Genomic DNA, 11,027 nt, shown 5'->3' on the forward strand with positions numbered 1-11,027 from the left:
TTACACCAAAATCCAGAGGCAAAGTTCTGTTGTGCAAGACTTGTCAAATGGTGGTAGAGCTAGTTGGAGGCCCAGCTTGAGTGGATTGCATCCCAAATTCTCTACAAAAAGGGGCAATGCCTACAGCCAGTCTTCAGCTTCTACCCCACACATATACTTGTGCATTTGGGAGTGGGTGCAACGGGGGTTGCTCCGGGAACCCATCCCGCACTAGTTCAGACTGTTATCACGTATTCTGACTGACAGTAGCTTCTCAGGGACCTCTGTGTCCCATCTTCGTCCTTTTGAGTGGAGATGCCATGGACTGAAGTGGGAACTTCTGGGTTCAAAAGAAAGGTTATGGAGCTTCTCCTCCCATATAGTGTGAGTCATTCTCTTCCCCAAGAAGAAAAAGATTTTGTTGTTGTCCATTCTTTATACTGAGTCAATGGGTTCACATTCTAGTCCATCTATCCCTAAAGGCCAATCACTGAAATAAGCATTTAACACATTCAGTCTTTCTTGTTTTTAAGAGGGGGGTTTAAAAAAACTTTTTAGGAAGGGGTGCATAGTTAGGTATGAAAAGTGGCCTTAGAAAAGTTGTTGCCGGAAACGTTTCCCAGCAGCACTAAGAGCAGCCTGAAAGCATCTTGGTGTGGCTCCATTCAAGTAGGCCTGGTCCTAGCAAGAGGGTTATGTGGATGTTATTTGGGGGAGAAAAGGTGGAATGGAAAAGCATCAAGCCTCTTGATGCTTTTCATTCTGCCACATCACTTGCTCCAGAAGACAACTCCAGCTGAATAATCATGCTGGATTCCTAAATCTGGCATTAATAATGTGTTATCCCTGGACAACAGGGAACTCCTGGAGACTTGGTGCCCACCATATCCAGCCCTTCCTGATTTTCCATTGTTGGAAAATGTATGTCTTTTTCTCAGTGACAGCTGTCATCATTTCGAAAGGACTCTAGCTGGTGTCATCTTTATCTTCCATGAATACAATTGAGGCAATGTGGACCCAGCAGCATCAAGAAGTAAAATGGTGGAAGGATGGCTGTTAGCGTTTTGCTTTGTAACGGTCCCAGCTGCCTGAAAAACGGGATCCTTGGTGGTGGTCCCAGAAATGGGGTCTAGGAGAGGTTGCAGTGGCCAGTGCGGGGCATGAAAAAAAGCCAGAGGTGCAAAAGGATGGCAGCACAGACTTCGGGGGAGTTTGGGGGTTAGGAAATGCATTCCTGCTGAGATAGTGTGGACCCCTGCTTCTACTTTTAAATGTTTATGCATGCTAAATAGGATTATCCATCTGTTGAAAAGACAGTCGTTTGGGGAGACTGGGTGGATATCATTTATTCAGATAATAGTGCGTAAAATTGTAAACAGCTTGGAGAAAACTCTGCAGTGGTATATGTGAAGTTGCTATATCCTCATCGCTTGCCATGTGGAAATACCGTCACACATGTGAGTCTGTGCGTTGGGCCCAGTGCTAATAACTGCACACACTAAGGATTCTAAGAAATCGCTGCCATTACTGCAGCATGTGAACCTGTTAAATTGCTGATTCTTCAGATCAGCAGAGCTCCATCAGTGGCTACCAGGAGCCTTGTGACTGCCAGCTAGTTAGTAGAGCCATTCATTGGCAGAACTTTCATTACCACACAATTATAAAACCCTTAACATCATATAGATTGGGACACTTTGGACAACCATATCTTGGCTTAATCATGAACAAGGTAGACATGTCATGAGTGGAACCGGCTGGAGCCGGGGGTCAGACTAGATGTTTCTATGTTTCTAAACCAGCCTTTCAGCAGCCCATTCACAGTGAAAGCAAACAAATGAGGAAGTCTCCCCTTAATTTCCCATTTCAACTGAACAGCTTTGGAACAAGCCAGGATAAACCATGGTTTGAAGCTGGCATAATCTTGGCTTCTTCCAAAACTGTTAAATACATTTCGTCAAGTTTGACTGAAATGAAAAACTATAGTTAATTGATTCCCCCTCCCCTTTTTTAATTGTCCATATGCAAATCCAAGAGGTTCATTTATATCTCAGCTGAATGTCATCATTGTCCCAGAGTTGATGCTAGAATGTTTTTCATGTGCCAATCTAAAGTGACCTTATTGTTTCAAAAAACAACTTAGAGAGCAGAGAGCATATCACAGAAGAAACAAAACCAGATCCCATCAGTGACACGTCTGACCTGGCTCTGCCACCTGAAATGCCCATTTTAATTGACTTCCATGCCTTGAAAGACATCCTTGGACCACCAATGTATGAACTGGAGGTAACTGCTTTTTATATATTCACCAGTTGTGTTTCTTCTTGCTCACTTTGTAGCTTGTCTGGATGAGTGCTTGCTTTTTTATTTTCTGAGCATCAGGCTGAGAAGGGAGGCTTGAGAAAGAGTGGCCCAGGGCACAAAAACCTACCGCCTATTTGCATTGTTAAATTCAGATTGGTCCAAAACTGTGAACCTGCACAACCATTGGCACATATTAGGAGCCACCTTATGTGTGTTTAGATAGGAAAAGGACTCCCTCCAGAGTCATAGGACCTCCTTCTGCCTAAACATGCTTCAGATTGCGTCCTTAGACAAAGCTATGGCATCAAGACTCAAACAGAAACTGTGGCCAAGATATCTGTTCTACTGCTAAACAGAGTTGTGGAACCATATCAAGCAGTTTGGCAGTGGATGAACACTTGGTACTGAATGCTGCCACATCCATTACGTTCTCATGTTCTTGAATCTGTTTCAAAGACTGTCTCCTTTCCCTCACTGACTATCGGGATGTGATAAGCACATGCACATAAGAGCTGTGCTTGGATCTGACCAAGGGTCTACCTCTTCTCTCACTGACCCAGAGAAAGGCAGAGGGAAAAGGAGACGGCCCCTCCTATGTTTGGGGTTGGCCCTCCCCAGCACTGGTTTTGTCAGATTATCTCCAAGGGAAAGTCGCCCTCCATGCAGAGAGGCCTGTTAGAGAGTCAGCTGACCGCACGCAGACTGCTTTGGAAATGAAGGCCACTCTGATGATGATGGAGACAAACTAGGGAGCCCTCTTGTACTGTAGCTTTGTAGATATGGATCAGTAACAACCTCATCCACCAAAGTGTGTATCTAATTCCAGAGACAGATAAAGACTTTGGGGTGAACATCAGATCTCCAGTGGAGAGATCTATGTACCTGAACCAGTGATAAGTTTTTCTTTGAGATTTTGTAACCAATTCGAGCTGGACACAGTCTGAAAGTGGCCAGTAACCAAGATTACAGGATAGGAGTCTTGGCTTGAAATGGTTTCTTTATTCTTAGCAGCCCTTGTCCTTCTCTGTGCAGTGCAGAATACAGCCTCCATCTCAGTGAAAAACATTCCAGATTGGTTCCATTTGTTTTTCTTTTCTGCAGCCTGCAGTGGGCCTCTCGCTCCCCCTTTCCCCTTAGAGCTGGGAGCGTCACCTCTGACCTTCACTCTTACCATCAATAACTAGCTGGAAATCTAGACCCTGTAAAGGCAATTCGCATGTCGGCACTCAGCCTGGAGAGAAATTGAAAACCTAAAGTAATTGAATGGATTGGTCTTCCAAAAGGGAAGACTGGTTTTCAAATGAATTTTTAAAAAATAAGTCTGCAATCTTATGAGCAGAATTGCTTTGTGAAACCATTCTAAAACAGAAACTTGCTCTTTCGGGATGGCAAGCAATGATGCATGCTAGAGAAGTCTATGTCACTTAGTAGAATTTTGAAATATGGTGCTTGTCTGAGAAGAAGGCAGAACATGTTTAAATCAAGATGATCAGCAGCAAAAGCAAATTAAAAGATTGAAACATCAAGGGGAATGGAAAGATCTTTTTTCCTTCTAAAAAGACAAAAAGCTTGGTGCTAGCCTTGCATCTCTGGGGCAAGTTCCACAATTGAGACACCATCACAGAAAAGATGGATGTGATACAGCGCAGCTGAGCACTTTGACTGATTTTAGTATGATGAGATAGTCTCACGCCTTAATTTTCCCATTCGGTCAGTGAGACTGGCAAGTGCTGAAGTTTGGATGGATTATGGCATGTGTGGAAGTTCGATGAGGACTGTCTTTCAGATGTGTTGCTTTGTAGCAGGTTAAGCACTGTTTATAAAGGGCAAACTTCCATTGCTTGGGAAAACAGACGGAGCAGGGTAGATTTGGGCTGCCCCATCAGACTTACAAAGCATGACAAACTGTTTCCCTCCCAGTGTCAGAAAGCTTTCATTCATTTATTATTATGACAAAATCCATCAGTACATTTTCTGTTTTAGGAAACACCCAGTTTAGGCTTTTCCTATCCACCCATCCATCTTAGGAAACTTTCCTCCAAGTATATATCCACCCTTCTCAGTTGCAGCTGTCTATGGTTTTCTTGGCCTGATTTAGGAAAGTATATACATTTAATGTGATATAAATTTAATGTGCCGTGTATAAAGTTCATGTTAAAAAGAAGTAACATTTCACTTGAAGCACTTCTTGCTTTTCCCCCAGGGCGGGGTTCTGAAAATGATCCACAGTGCAAATATTATTCCTTTGTCCAGTAATACACCACTGGAAAGGATGAAGACTGAAGCCTGGATTTCTTTTTGTAATTCATTGATACTCACTTACTTGATTTCTACAGCACCCATCAACCAAGATAAACAATGCCTGGGGTTTTTAAACTAATTCTTGGCATCTGACAACACCTGTTTAACAAATTTCTTTTTGGAAAATGGCATCTGGAGTGTGTTTTCATTTACAAATGGCTGAAATAGATTTGTCACCTGGGCCTGTTGTTAAACTGGTAACGGGGCATTCATTTCTGAATCAGAGCAAGGCTCTTTCCCCGCTGCCCAAGTTGCCTAACGGATGCCGTTTCCGTTAAATGCTTTGCAACACTTTCTGTTGGAGAGAAGCAAAATACGTCAGCATTCCTGAAATCATTCTCCTCCAGCTATGTTCGGTGAACCAGTGGCTCTTGGAAGTACAGTAGCCATGAATGAGGACTGCGTCTGGTAACTTCTCATGAGATTAATGTCCCGCCAAGCTCTGCACGTTCGTTTTCATTCTTCGTCACAGCAGTTGACATGAGATTGGTCATTTACTGCTCTCTAGAAAAAGGGGAAGAGGTTGGTGGCCAATTTTCCAAGTCCTTTTCTGCAAGAACACAGTGAAGTGGCACAGTGAAAATGAGCCTCCCAGATCACATGGTCCAGCTTCTGGCCCATCCTGTGAACCAGGGAATTTCTCAGATGCATCTTTCGGAAACCCACTTGGGCCTTAGCATTGATCCAAAATTAGCAGGGACTGCTGCACTGGTTGTGAGATTATAATTATTCCGAAAGCCTGGTTCAGAGCCTGTCGGTGTGGTTTGGCAGTACTGCTTTGTGCTTGAGACTGTAGAGCGGGCTCATAGCTCCTTTCCGTGGGAAATGTGTTATCTTTTATTTGTTTTCAGGTGTCTGAGCGGCTGAATCAACCAGGTGTAGCAATTGGCTTGGCTTGGACTCCCTTAGGTGGGGAGATCATGTTTGTCGAAGCGAGCCGCATGGATGGGGAAGGCCAGCTGACTCTGACTGGGCAGCTGGGTGATGTCATGAAGGAGTCGGCGCATCTTGCCATCAGCTGGCTGCGCAGCAATGCAAAGAAATACCAGCTGACAAATGGTACGTATGGAAAGACACAAGGAGAGGAAGCAGCTGTGAGCCCCAAGTATGCATAAAAAGGGGTCGTTGGACGCTGCCGCTTTTTCTCGCCTGCCTCTGATTACGGAAGCTCAGTCCACTGAGCCAAGGGTACATCCTTTGTAGATTCCTAAGATGCTCATTCCACTGGCAGTAAGTCCCACTGAACTCAGTGGGTCCCATTCCTGTATGGATATGCATAAGATTGTGCTAGAAGAACATGTTGGAAAACTCAAGAAGCACACGCATCAGTGCTAGCCATTCATAGGTCATTCATAGGTCTGTCAACCCGCTTAAAGAATTCAGGCAGAGAAAGCCAGTGAGGAAGGGAAAGATTCCCTGAAGGTGTTACTCATCACCTTCACACCAAAGTGGGTTTTTTTCCTGGTTCCTTCCCGGTGAAACCAACAGGAGGAAAGTTGAGTAACTACAACAGTTCCTGGCTAACACAGTTCCTGGCTGTTTGGGCCTCACTTGGAGAAACAAATGGGCATGCGGATCCATGGCCTCCTCTGACATGCCCCTTTCTTCCTGGCGGCCTTCCCGCCTTGGTACTGAGAAGGCCTGCAAACTTTTCTCTCTGACCCAGAAAGGAACATCAGCATCATCCTTTGGGCCTTCAAGCATGGGCTCTCTAAGTCTAGCCTGCCTAATCTTGGAAGCTAAGCAGGGTCGGGCCTGGTTGAAATCTGGATGGTTGACTGAAAATGTTAGAACTGCCCAGAGAGCTTTGGCTATGGGCAGTATAGAAATGTAATAATAGTAATACCTGCATGCATTTTCCTATAAATTAAGCCAATTGTTTTGAGATAAAGTGTACGTGTTGTTTTCAGGTAACACATGTATCTCTGCAGCACACATCATCAGTCATTCAGGATGCACTTTCTCTTTTGTGCACCACTTTTGGGCCTTTATCAATTTGTAGTACTTGCAATTAAAAACCCCATTTTTAGGACTCGGCTAGCCAATTAAATGGGACAGATTTCTAGTCAAGCTGTTCACAATCAAATGATTGACAAATTGTATAAGAGCATTTGTACTACCATTCAACTACTTCATCTGGGGATTTTTTTTCTTGAGACTTAAAGAGGAGATAGTACATTGAGGTGCAGGTGTTTTCTTTCTTCACTTTCTGCCACCCCCACCCCACCCCCTTTGCTGGCATAAATCTTCTTTCAAACGCATTGCTGCCAAATGGAACCCGAGTTAGGCATTCATGTCCTCCAGTGGCGCGGTGTGTTTGTCTGTTTATTTATTTATTTATTTAGAGAACAAAGACCAGTAACACCACAGGTTTGAAATTTCCACACTGAAGGCCCCCCTCCCCATTTTTCTTTCTTAAAGCTTCTGGAAGTTTTGATCTCCTTGACAACACAGACATCCATCTGCACTTCCCAGCTGGAGCTGTCACAAAAGATGGACCATCTGCTGGTGTTACCATAGTAACCTGCCTTGCCTCACTTTTCAGTGGGCGGCTCGTGCGTTCAGATGTAGCCATGACTGGAGAAATTACACTAAGAGGCCTTGTTCTCCCAGTGAGTATTGTTTGGAGATAATGATATTGTTAAAGCTTTCTCCTTCCCCACCCATCAATACCAACTTCAATTCCATCTTTATTCTAAGCCTACCTACCCAGGTCTGTTACTTTTCATTCCTAGGCATTCTTCTGTAGCCTTCCAGCATAGTTAGCAGAATTCTGCAAAACTGATGCTGAAGTTGTGCTTTATTTTTAATATATTTGTGTGGGGCTGAGGAAGAACCTGCATCGCGTTAGAGGACACTAGTAATCCGCTGCAGATGACATTTCCAAGAGAACAGAAGAACACAGTGTAGTTATTTCTTGTGGTTAATTTGTCAGATGCTGCCTTAATTGGAAAACGACGGCTGCATCATTACTTTGTTCTCTGGGGGCTACTGAAGGAAGAATTCTTTACCAGATACAATTGGTTTCCCTTCTTCCACTTCCATCTCAGTGACAACTAGGAATATCCCAGATCTTCATAACCATAGCTGTTGAGGATTGGATGTGTTGATGATGAATGTCTCTGCCTAAAATGAGAACATGTCACATTTATTGAAAAGCTGGGGGGCAGGAGAGGAGGTTGAGATTCTCTTAGTGATCAGAGTGCAGCGTACAGAGTGCAGGTTCAACATTTAACCGGCTGGTGCCTTGCTGTGCATTGGAGATGCATCTTGGGAGAACAGAGGAACACCTCCTTGTTGGCAGACAAATGCCTGTTTCTTTCTGTTGCTTTTTGATCATTTTGGTACAAAGGGTTGGTTTACGGGTCTAATCTGCAGACCTGTGCCCTCTGTGACTCATGCAACTGGGCATGATCCTCTAGCCCCAAGTACTCATGTGTGGCAAAGCACCTTGCATGGCCTAAATATGTTACCCAGCTACCTTGTGAAAAGCATAGTGAAGGTTTGCAGAAGCCCAGGCCTGGGTTTGACCCTTTCTTCCAACCCCCAGTTGTTGATGGTTTCCCCATTCTGGAAGGTTGCAGTGCTTCTCCAAAGACCGAATTACTGACAGTACAAATGTCAGTGCTTATGCTGTTGGCATTTTGCCTTTTGCCCCACCCATCACTTGAATATGCCCCTTACAAAGCTGCTCCAAAACGAAAATCAGCCTTCTGGGTAAGAGGTTGTGTACCCCAGCTTGGTGCATTAACCTGCCTGCTTGTAATTTTGAGGGGGTTTCTCTTGCTCAAAGCCTTTTGCAGAACAGTCATTTCAAAGGGTCCCTTGGAGAAGGAACATAGTTCAGAACATGAAGATTCAGAAAGTCTCCGGTTCAGTCCACAGCATTTCTGGTTAAAAGAATTAAGGCGATAGAAAAGACCTCTAGGGAGCTGCTTCCAGATGGGATGGACAATAGGTGACTTGCTGTGTTTTTAATGAACAAATCTATGTATTCTTACTGCCTGTTAATAACAGGATGTCAAGCGGTTGTACTACTTTTCTAGGGAGGTTTCTCGAAAGTACATTTATAATGCAAAGAAATGTATTCATTTGTTGCTGGAAATCTAGGTATCTCAAAATAGGGGTTCCTTGTGGGGAATCTTACATTATCCTTACCCAGAATTATGTATTGCTGTCAGAAAGCATGATTCCAGCTCGCCAACACCATTGCGTGTCAAAGTGCTGCTTGGCGCATGGATAGCAAGCGCATGGCGTTGCAACTGGAGCTTTGTCCTGATCTCAGGGCAAAATCTGAAGATGTTCCTGGTGAGTTTAAGCCCTTTCCAGAACTGGACCTTGAGCTAAAACTGATGACAAGATTTTTCTGCCTTTTGTTGGTCAGTTTCAGATCTCTCCCAAATCCTTGGCTTGCAGGCATTAGTATTCTTTTCATAAGCCAGAATAAATGGGGTGGGGGAACAAATATGTTCAGTACCTTTAGGGAGCTTGGCAAGGAATCTCGTGGATGCTGCTTTGAGTGCAATGGGGGAAGGTGGAGTATGTGTCATACAATACATGCCTCTGAGCATTGTGTGTGGTTTTCCCTCATACCTGGTTACATTTCCTGTTTTTTTCCCCAAAATTTGCACCTGGAAATGCAGGTCATTATTCATTTGATGTGTCCATTTAGTTCATTGACTTTTTTCACTGTTTGCCACCCCCGGTTGCCTTGTAACTCTGTGAAGAGGCATCTCACTCAAATCTTATTGCTTCCCCGCTGCCCTTATTCTATTCTCTGCGCTTAACAGGTGGGAGGAATTAAGGACAAAGTCCTAGCAGCACACAGAGCTGGTCTGAAGAGAATTATCATTCCTCAAAGAAATGAGAAGGATCTTGAGGAGATTGCAGCAAATGTACGGCAAGATCTGAATTTTGTGATGACAAGCTGCCTGGATGAAGTTCTTAACGCAGCTTTTGATGGGGGATTTTCAGCGAAGACCAGACTTGATCACTTCAACAGTAAACTCTAAGCAGATTGACTGAACTTGTTCAAGGAGCAAAATACAAAGCCGATGTTCATCTAGCGGACTGTAAAAATGTTAGAGAGCATCAAATGGTAGAACTGGAATACTGATATTGGCCATCTGATTTATTGCTTCTGTTTCTTTTAAGGGGGAAAGGACTATTCCTTTTCTGGGACTATTACAAAGCTGCTGCACATTCTTCTTACTGGTCCTTGCATGCATGAGTGGGAAGCAGTTTGCCAAGATAAATATGAATACTAAGCTCTTAATGATAGTTATTCCCCAGTGCTATTAAGGAGCAGACGTGCACAGGAACAGAATAGTAATATCCAATCACGTGCACCTCTATGACACCTCTCATCTGTTTAAATTTTATGTGGGTCTGAGATTTGTTTTTTAAACAGCCTGATGTGAATGTTGAGATTTAGCTTGCTTGAATATCAGGGCTGCAGTTACATTGTCATTGTCGCCAAGGCCGTCTTGGTGATTTATTGTTTTTTATCCTAAAGAAGGGTACACAAATGAACTAGTGCAGGCTTTGCACAGAAGTAGTTGAGTGAGGGCCCTTAGGTTTTGGGGCTTTATCCCTCCAAGCAGAATTAGGGTTGGAGCCCTAAGAGATGGTAGTATCAGCTACTTCCTTCCAACAAGGGCAATCTGAAAACATCTTGTAGTGCAGGGAAACATCATTCATGCTGGGATATGAAAGATCCAGAGACCATTGCCAAGTGTCCAGGATTAGGGAATAGCAGGTTATACGCCAGTGGGAAATAGAACTTGCTACTTCCATGCTATAAGCAGATCTGGCTGATTTGATGTAATGCTGTATAGGTTCCAAATAAAATACTCATTCTATTATAAAAGCGGTTGTTTGCCAAAAAGTTGTAAATATTGCAAACACCAAAAGAAAAAAAATATTGAGTCTAGCCCACTAGAGAATGCATTCTCTTGTATACCAAGAAAAGGAATGGGAAGGGAACATACATGGATAGCCTCAAGATGCCAACTGGCCAACAGGCACAGCTGAGTATGGGTTTGGTAATGAAGCGAAGGGTGTTTGGTGCATGTAGGTGACGTGTCACACAGAAGACAAGTGAGGTTCCTGCAGATGAACTAGCAAATGTTGCCCTGGGTGTTCTCCAAGGAAATCCATTTGTTCCCACAAGATACGCTATCCCGGGCCATAGATCTCAGTGCCTGTAAAGAGCAGTTATTTTTGTAAGCCTTCCTAAGCTCAGCAACTTTTCACTAACTCTTCCACTGAAGGGTTTTTGTGGTTATAGCCACCATTAAAGGCACACACACCAAAAAAGAAAACTCACCAGAAACAATAGCAATACTTTTGGCTATTGACTTGGCCCCAGTAAAGCTGTTGAATTCAATGAAGCTTTAGGTATGTGACTAGTCCTTTCAGTGGGTATACCCTAAGGATGATTAAGT

At 43.7% G+C, this 11,027-nt stretch overlaps 1 protein-coding gene across 1 annotated transcript in view; it reads left to right on the top strand.

The window, feature by feature from the left end:
* The window catches only part of LONP2 (lon peptidase 2, peroxisomal), a 38,755-nt gene extending 28,305 nt beyond the window's left edge, over positions 1-10,450 (top strand). Inside the window, exons 12-15 of the mRNA XM_044428132.1 lie at positions 2,120-2,262; positions 5,433-5,640; positions 7,003-7,193; positions 9,372-10,450. Coding sequence (XP_044284067.1) covers positions 2,120-2,262; positions 5,433-5,640; positions 7,003-7,193; positions 9,372-9,593 — 764 coding nt within the window. The 3' untranslated portion in view covers positions 9,594-10,450. The remainder of the gene's footprint in view (positions 1-2,119; positions 2,263-5,432; positions 5,641-7,002; positions 7,194-9,371) is intronic.
* Positions 10,451-11,027: the final 577 nt, after the last annotated feature.

Source organism: Varanus komodoensis, unplaced genomic scaffold (assembly GCF_004798865.1).
Source record: "Varanus komodoensis strain SLA01 unplaced genomic scaffold, ASM479886v1 scaffold19, whole genome shotgun sequence".
Lineage (NCBI taxonomy): Eukaryota > Metazoa > Chordata > Lepidosauria > Squamata > Varanidae > Varanus > Varanus komodoensis.